This window comes from Coptis chinensis, chromosome 8 (assembly GCF_015680905.1).
Source record: "Coptis chinensis isolate HL-2020 chromosome 8, ASM1568090v1, whole genome shotgun sequence".
NCBI classification, from domain to species: domain Eukaryota; kingdom Viridiplantae; phylum Streptophyta; class Magnoliopsida; order Ranunculales; family Ranunculaceae; genus Coptis; species Coptis chinensis.
Window position 1 is genome coordinate 89,475,414 of NC_141463.1, and position 9,558 is coordinate 89,484,971.

At 35.5% G+C, this 9,558-nt stretch overlaps 1 protein-coding gene and 1 long non-coding RNA gene across 2 annotated transcripts; one reads left to right on the top strand and one right to left on the bottom strand.

Moving 5' to 3' along the window:
• Positions 1-476: 476 nt before the first annotated feature.
• On the bottom strand, positions 477-1,562 carry LOC147484126 (uncharacterized). The gene is made up of 3 exons (XR_015206964.1): positions 1,521-1,562; positions 638-751; positions 477-510 (listed from the first exon to the last, which is right to left on the bottom strand). It is a non-coding gene; the product is annotated as an uncharacterized LOC147484126 (long non-coding RNA).
• A 3,839-nt stretch (positions 1,563-5,401) lies between these two features.
• LOC147484127 (uncharacterized) lies at positions 5,402-6,401 on the top strand. Its single transcript, XM_086579712.1, has 2 exons — positions 5,402-5,546; positions 5,674-6,401. The coding sequence occupies exons 1-2, from the start codon at positions 5,402-5,404 to the stop codon at positions 6,399-6,401; spliced, it is 873 nt and encodes a 290-aa protein (XP_086435838.1).
• Positions 6,402-9,558: the final 3,157 nt, after the last annotated feature.

The following is a 9,558-nucleotide window of genomic DNA, read 5'->3' on the forward strand; positions in this document are numbered from 1 at the left end:
ATCAATATATTGTTGAATAACTTAAATAGAATTGACTTTACTTGGTAGAATTGATGTTACCCTGTAAACATGACCATATCACCCTTGCCCAAGTCTTTCCTTGAAGTTTTTTGTAGCTATTGAAACTGCATTGAAATCTAATGATTGTAGTTATGAATTACTATTTGGAGTTGCATCTTTTGCCAAATTAATCATCCCATTTTATCATTGATTTTAATTAAATAATAATAATAATAAATCTCCAAATAAAATAAAATAAAATAAATACAGATAATAATGAAAACCATACATAACAAATTACATAATTCACAAGTCAAGTTGTCCAGTTACAAAATCAAATTGCCTCTTTGCTTACGCATACATATAACCAGAAAGCATACCGCCATGAGTATGGAACCAGCTCTGGTACCAAGAAACAGAAACTACTATTTTTGTAAATCAACAATGAAAAACGCAAAGAACCGCTGCACTCTTAATGGGAGGAGGTGCTTCAGAAAGATAGCCCAGTATCTAAAGAAAGGCAAAATATTAGAACGGTATTCTGAGAATATTGAGACACAAACGTATAAAACATCAAATATCCAGAAATCACCACATACGTTTTTTAAATAATAAATAACAAATAGCAGTAAAATACCATATTGAACAATTCTTGATGAGGTGAGCCAGATATGGTCGAGGACAAGGCGTGCAAGCTATCACTTATGTTGAGAAGTACATCATAAGCCGCTTTTCTGGGCTCTTCATTGCACTGCAAACTCAAGATAAAAGCATTAGTAAAAACTCATTTAGCATGATTCATCATTCATCAAGTTGGATATAATGGATGATAGTATAATTCATTAGTGTAAAATCATTTAGTGTGATAAATCAATTTGAGAAAGGACATTTATATCAATGCGGAAGTCGGAACTAGTAAGATATTTAGGCAAGTGTAGATCATGTCCTCCTCCAAAGGACGGGCAAAGGAGAGCAGGAAGTAATTAGGAAACAGAAGAATTACGTAAACAGAAATTAGGCAATAGAGTAAAGACGGCGTAGAATTCCAATGTACTGGAAGGGTTTAAATAATTATATACTTCACTTCCAGTTTGACCAGCTTTTTAGCAAGAATTCCTGTGTGCAAAAATAGGCTAAAATCAGTCCTTTCACCGAAATTGCCTTTATATGAAGATGCCAGGCGCCATGTTTTGCTGCTGACATGATTTTCTTCTATGTGAATTTTGTTACACAAAGTAAAACTAGTAAGCAATTCATAATTTGCATAGTAGAAATACATTTCAAATTCTACTTTTTATGGAAAACAAAATTTTGTGTAGTTTCTTCTAATTCATTAAGCTGTTTGGCGGTGTTCCTGTAGTGTGTTGCCATGATCTAGCTGTGTCATGCTATGAAAATTAGAGTTTCTGCTATGAAAACAGTACATGAACTAGTTTTTCACTCCCAAGAAAGACTAAGAGAACAGACATAAAAGAACTAGGAAAAATGAAAAGAAATCATATAAAAATTTCAGTACTTACATCCTTCAATGCCAGTATAATCTCGTTGAGAATAAGAAAAGCAGAAAACCTTGAGTAGTTAAATTTAAGACATCACCTGAATCTAGCAATGTACTCTATTCACAATGACATCAATGTTAAGAGCCTGAAACATCAATAGTGCTGTGGCTAGATACATTTATGGCATGAGATATTTTCCTCAAAATATTTAAAAGTAATGAATATTACTAGGCACTCCAAAATTTGGATTAACTAATATGTCAGACCTTTCCTCAAATGAAACTGCTAGTTTCGGCGTGGTATCAGAAGTTTCAGTTTCTTTGGAATTCATCTTGCTATGACGTTGCTGCACAAAGAGATTCACAATAAGGAATCAGCATTGAACTTTGGGCTAAGAAAAGTGTTTAATCAAGTTATCGTTGAGGCTGATGTTTTCAAATATTGGAATAAGGAAAAAAGTTGTCACCTCCTTGATAGTCTTCATAAAGCCTTTATATCGGTCTGGTACGAGTAACCCAACCCAAGCATAACCACATTTTCTTATGATAATTTCAAATATGGTTGTCACCTGCATTATGCAATATAATCAACAACAAAACTGAAAACCTGTCAAACTTAAGAAAGTTAATGGCTGACGATTCACTGTGGAGGAAGGGTTCGATACAATTCATTTTGTAGTTGCCTTGGTTGGTTGAGAATTGATTGTAGGGGATGGGACTGAGTGTTGTGAAGTGGGGGAGCTCTTGAACAAGCTGTTAATGGCGGCGGGAATTTATCCAGATCTAGTTTGGACTTGTTGAACATGGAAACGACAGTTTGACTTTGACAATGATGGGTTGACTTTGACTTTGACTGCTGACCATTGACTATTGACCGTTGACTGTGGAATGTTGATTTTTCCAGATTTTCACATATTTAAGAATATAGACAAATGTAGTAATAAAATATTGTCGAAAATTGTATAACTTTGTTTGTCATTATCTAGTTAAGATTTGACGTGAGTAGTGTGTAAAGAATATAATATTGGCACGTAACAAAAGGGAAATTCTTATAAGACTTAAATATATACGTTTTGATGAGAATTAAATTATATACGGACTTAGATTCATGGACTTTAGTATTAGGCTTTGATGGTGACTTGAGTTCACATAAATATATTGAACGAATACATTACATGATTGAGTACTATTATGAGTTGCTACTTAAATGAATTGTAGTATTTATGAAGGCTTGAGATATTCCATATGGTGTAGTGCAATATATAATTGACACGTGAAATAATAAGTTTCGAGATTTGATATAGAGATATTTGGATATCGTGCAATGAATAGTATTGGCACGTGATAATGTGGATTGTATTATAACGAGAAACGTTGAGCTTCAGTACAATTAAGTATACTAACATGAGATAGAATAAGAATTATTCCAAGATATAAATGTATGACACTTGAATAAATTACGTAACGAAAATCCTAGAACCTAGCTACCACAACTCATGTGATTTGGCCCTTGAGATGGGCGTATGTGATATGATTGGCCCTTCGGGCGTTTCATTGAATCTGAATGGCCCTTTCGGTAAGTAAGTAATGTGATTGGCCCTTCCGGGCGCTTCAAATTGAATCTGAATGGCCCTTCCGGGCGAGTCGAATAATGGCTTGATTATTCCGTTCGCAAAATTAGAATGAGACGTAGCGATATTTTATGCGAATAGTGGGATACTTACATAATGGCTTTCGTGTGAGGGTTACGGTGTCGCGGCATCCCGGCCAGTAGTTACACGCGAGTGGTTCATTATGTAAGGGGAGGCATGTGGATGTACATATTCGGCGTTGGGTAGCGATTGTGGTAGCCAGGGAAACTAGGTAAGACATAGATACGACGTGATTTTAGGGACACGCAAAGAAAGCCTTAAATAATATAATTATGGTAATATGTGGGTTATTGATATATCTTTAGATAGATGATTGTATGTGGTTTTGCAGAAGGGTGGGTCAAACTAATTACTTGTGCAGAGACGACCCACTCTGTAATTGAGCATGAAATGCGGTAAGTATAAAATTTGCTTGGCTGGTTAGTAGTTTAGTTAGAACCTAAGGCGCCTCGGTGGAGGAACTACATGCCGTTGCATTATTGTTGGGAAGCTAAGGCACCTCAGTGGAGGAACTACCTGCCTTAGTTATTGTACTTAAGGATGTTGTATTAGTTGTTGGAAGTTAAGGCGTCTCGGTGGAGGAACTAACTGCCTTATGGATTGTGTATGTATATGTATAAGTATATGTTGTATTTTAGAGCTACTCACACCAGCATTTTTATAATGCTGACCCGATTTGCATGTTTGCTTATCGGGTATATTCATTAAATGAACATAGTTGATAAGTCTTGACAGGTTTAGTGTTGAAGAAGGTTGATTGCTGCTTGTGGTTTGCGTTAGCGTCGCATTTCAAGATAGGTTTTGTTTTCCCTTGAGGTGAAATAGATTTTCAGTTGAGACAATGTTATTTGTATTTTCATTTGTAATTTTAAATAAAGAGTTATTGAAAAGAGATTTGTAACCTAATCTTATTTGTGAATTTTTGTAATGAAGAGGACTTTTGTTTAATTAAAATTTTTATTGGTTTTTTTATTATCCGCATATTTAAACTGTTTATGGGTTTTTGGGAGTTGAGAGTGCGTCACACCTCGAAGATCGAAGAGTCGGGAACAAATGATGTTTTTCTGAATTCTGTCGAAATTCGGGGTGTGACAATTATTGTTCATACATATTTGATGTATGTACACAAACAGTTATGAACAACCAATGTTCATAGTTGTTTGTGCTTGAACAATGATTGTTCATATCTTGTTGTGTATTTTGAATGATCTCAGTGTTGTACCCGTATTGTAAATACATTTGATGATGCATTTTTACTATGATTTTGCAGTTTATATGGATCATAGTGTGATTGAAGTTTTTTGATACAGTGGTAGCAGTCTTTCCATTCGTATTGGGTTGAATTCTTCTATTGATGGTGTTACACAAGAGTTACATGGAAAATGGCCTGATTTGAGATTAAAATGTTATAATATGTGTTTCAACCGTGACGAGAAAGATAATTTGATTGAATCTGATGGGGAGTTACATTATTTTGGTTGTTATTGTTTTGCAAAGAAGATTACAATTGTTGAGATCAAAGTGGCTGTTTGTGTGAGTTTATTGATTACCTCTAGTGGTTCTAATTTTGCAAGTTATTTAAGCTTATCAAGTTCTTCAGTTGGTGGTGGTGGTGTGGTTGTTGTTCGTAAACCTTACAAGTCTGATTTTTGAGCAAAAAACTTTGATGGTGGTGTTGGACAATGATTTGATTTAGGTACGCCTGAGTTTCATTGTAAATTGATTGAGTATTCAATTGTCAGCGGTTACAAATATGAATTAATAAAGAATGACGAGTTTAGAGTGACCGCGGTTTGTGAGAATAAGAAGGAGGGAAATTATGGATGGTGTATACACTCTTGCGATACATATGGAAGTTTGAAATTAAGAAAATTAATCTCACACACACTTATGGTTTTGCATTTAAAGACTACAACCATCCTCCTCTCACTTCTTATCTTGTAATGACTCATATTTTGGATTTTGCTAGAGATAACCCATCTTTGTCATTGAGAGATATTACTTCTTATTATAGTCGTGAGTATGGGCTTAAAAGTTCTAAACATATGAGTTATGCGGGTAAGAAGTTGGCATTGACAGAGTTGGTGATGTTGTTTTATCCTATAATGAACTTTTGTGCTATACGAAAGATTTGAAGAGAAGAGATCCTAGGAATTGTGTTGATCTTCAGGTGAATGAATAGAGTGGGAAGTTTGAGAAGGTGTTTGTTGCTTTTGAATCGAGTATTAATGGTTTTAAATACTGTCGAGTGATGGTGTATTTAGATGGAACCTTCTTGAGATCAGAGTATAAAGGATGCTTGTTGGCTGCTACTGCAAAAAATGGAGATCAAAGTGTTCCCCTAATTTTACTTGATGTTTTACTGTTGAACATGTATTGTTCATATCTGCTGAAAGGTATGAACAATGAGTGTTCATACTCCAATAGGTATGAACAATCACAAGTATATGTTTTGGGTATGAACACGTATTGTTCATACCTTTTCAGTTATCTCATATTTGGTTATTTTCTATTGTTTTGTAGGATTATTCCCTCTTGTTGTTGATGTTGTTGATATTGAAAATGAATCTAATTGGTTTTGGTTTCTCGATATGTTTAAGAAGGCTTTTGGGTATGAGAGAAGGTATACCTTTTTGAGTGATAGATATCATGGTTTGCTTGTGAACATTCTTCTTGTATTTCCTGGTTCATATCATAGTTTCTACTTGTGGCACATGGAGAACAACCTTAAAACAACTTTGTCAAAGACATGTGGTGTTACAAAAGTGTTGGTGGCCTTATTTAAGAAATGTGTTTATGTTGCCACACATGAGAACTTTCAGGAGCACATGGCTAAATTGTTAAATATAGGTGGCGATGTAGTAGCTAATTTTCTATCTAGGGCACCTTATGATAATTGGGCTAATGCATACTTCTGTGGTACCCGGTATGGTGAGATGTGCTTTTATTTGGCGGAGTGTTTCAATAGCTGGATAGACAAAGAGCGTCATCTGCCCATCACAGCCATATTAGATGAAATTCGGATTAAGATGATGAAAATGGCATCGGACCGGAGGATGGAGTGTAAGAATTGGAAAACTATTTTTTGTCCTAAAATGGAAGTGAAATTGGCTGAGAGGGTTGAGGAGGCTCGTTCTGTGACTGTGGCAAAGTCAGATGAGCACGTGTTTCAAGTTGTTACGGAGAAACATGAGTATCGGGTTGACTTGCTTACTAGATATTGCACTTGTAACAATAGCTGGTTTTCGTAACCGTTGCATCACGTGCCTTCAGGTATTTATACCTTTTTTTTTTTTTTCTCTTTTTCTCGTCAACACGCCCTTTTCAAGAGTGTGCTAACGAGAGAGGGCTCTGTAAGGGACATCCCATTAGTTACGTGATGGGCACGCATAACGACTCCCCCAGCATAACACGCCCCCTAGACATATTTAACACACCCGACTTTTCGCGACACTCGCGAGAACCCGCGACACTTTCGGCAACATTCGTGATATTTCAGCAGATCGGTGACTCATCACTCGACTTTATCTCATGACATCATCACCTGCTACTGTCATCATTACCAATTTATCCTTAAGCCCATTTCCAGCCGTAATACATGCACCATTACAGCCATACACTATCATTACGGAAAACACTATTATTACATCCTATGCCAACTCAGATAGACCTATTAATCGCTATCCACGCCCTCATAAAGCATGTCATCCATCTCAATCAGACATCCAGATTTTCGTCAATTACCGCGATGTTGCACCCGATGCTCATCCTCAATGACTATAAAAACCACCATTCATAGCTACATGTGGCTTGATTTTCAAATTTACTGACATAGTGCTGGATACGTATGCATCTTCTTACATACGAAGAGCAGCCATTAATACTACTCAAAACATCCCCTCTTGATTATCTATATCTAAAAGCTAAGAATTAACTCCTAATTCTTGATGTAAATTTAGACATTTACTGGTAACTAAAGGAAAATATATTAATTAAAGGAAAATATAGGTAACTAAAGGAAAATATAAGGTAATTAAAAGCGTCAATGGGAAAGTACTAAATAAAACAAAAAAAATATCTTCTATATACTTAGATTTCTCGTAAAATCTTAACAGCTGTTCCCAAGAATCTATAAATTTTAGATATCTCGTGGAACTTTCTCCAATGGCAATGGCGATTGCAATTTCTCTTCAGTCTTTCTATGCGATTTTCATACTTAGTGTCTTGGCAACAGGTGATTATGCTCTTTTTTCTTAGTCTATTTTACATATCCCAAATCAAGGTAGTAAATTTTATCTTTTCTTATATTGTTATATTTGGAGGTTTTATGGCGCAACAAATCAATTTAACTATGGACGAAAAAATAAGTCTGAATTCTTTGTCTTATGACTGCTAATATTAAATTTTTTAAACCATGAGCCATTTTTTGATTTGTCTTTTTAAGTACGTTTTAACAACGCGTGTGTATCAAGAATCAGAACAGAGACTCAGGGGAAAAGAAGTCAACAACCCAATTTTTTTTTTTTTTTTTTTCGATAAACTCAACTCAAAAAAAAAATGATTCTTCGAAAGTTACAAAATCATAAAGTTGATACATTGGGCCTTAGGGGGCCTACATATTTGGCGTTCAACGGTATCAAGGTGTGACCTTAGCCCTTACTGGGTCTGTCCCTGGCCTGAAAATAGTCAAAATACAGTCTGTTTCTTTATCGTCATTCCATCTTTGTTTCAGACCACTGCCCACCCAAAAATTCTACTGCCATTTGTTGACTTCAAACAATAATCCAGTACTCTTGTTGCCAGTTATTATACTGTCCACGCCCCATAAACCCCTAATATCCGCCACATCATAAATATTATAATTAGATCTAAAGGTTAGGATTGGTTTATGGGCCCCATACCACCCTAATTTGTTATATAGATAGATATATATAAGAATAATAGGTAGCTGTCAATATTCTAAAAAACACTAGGCAATAGTCGGGCGGTGGGAGAGCACCTAGGCCTTTTAGGCAGCGCCTAAACGGGGTAGGCACTAAACGGTTTTTTTTCATAATATATCTTATAATATATATATAGTAATACACATCTATACTATAAGAAATGAAGAAAATCATTTTCCACAATTCAAAAAATAAACACAAACAAATATACTTATTACAAAAATACGTAATAGTTGAAGAAGATCAATTTCATATAAAAATATTGGACTTTAGTTTTTTAAATTCATTCAAATCTTAAAGTTTTTTAAATTCATTCAAATCTTAAACCTATACGAGTATTTAATTTTCGACATTTAATCATTCAAAAAAAAGAAAACTTGACTGGACCACCTAGAGACTGATTAGTCTGCCTAGCCCACCTAATCAGTCCGCCTAGACCCGTCTAATTGGTCTACCGATTTTTTAAACGATTTGAACCTAGGCGAGTCGGTTAAGCACCGCCTAGAGACCGCACCGCCTAGACCGATTTTTAGAACACTGGTAGCTGCTAAGAATAATAGTTGAAGTTCCACATTGCACATTTGCATGGGCTTGTAAGTATGCACTTATGAACTCTACCAAGCCCGTTTTGAAAGATGAGTTCTTGGGCTTTCTGACAATATGACGACGAGATGGATATATAAAAGAGATGGTGCTTTTAGAGAGTTGCATTTGTCTTTCTATATCACTATTTCAATGCAATTGACATGATAGTATAGTTAATATATATTGTACAATTCTCGTAATTATTTACATTTTTTTTGTGAAAGGGTAATTATATTAATTAATAGCAAAAGATTACAATGAAGTAAAAAAATTGGAGTTAGAATTGTTCAAAAAGACTCTTCTAAAGCTCCCCAGTGCGTAAATCTAAAGTAAGTTACATCAGGTTATTTCCCACCATTGTTGCCATGTGCTTGATATACAATAATCCAGTTAGCCTTTTGCTTGACCTTGTTTCATTTTGATTTGATTGACTAATGAACTAAGCCACTTTGAAAAGCGAGGAGTCTGACACTCTGACTGCAACCAAATAGCAGCCGATGTCAATTGCTCTCCTTATGTTCTCTACTATAGCAACTGACTAGCAAGTAGCAATGTTATTTGTCGAGACTCCAAGACCTCCTATTAGACATCAGTGTGCCCACCGCAAGACCCATGTTGTCTCGAAAAACAGCACCCCAACCAGCCTGGTTTTCCTCTACAAGCACCATCCGTGTTTATATTTAGAGTGCTTTCAGGGGGAGAGCCTTGTTTGCAGACCAAATGATCGAATGGAGCGTGGCGAGGTCAGATACAACATTGTTCATGTTACTTGTGGACATATTGTATGCATGCTTCACCGCTTGAGTAATGTAATACTTGATTTAATGCAGGGATTTACTTGGTATATGTTCGCGGCCACTATTCTCTAGCTTTCTTCTTT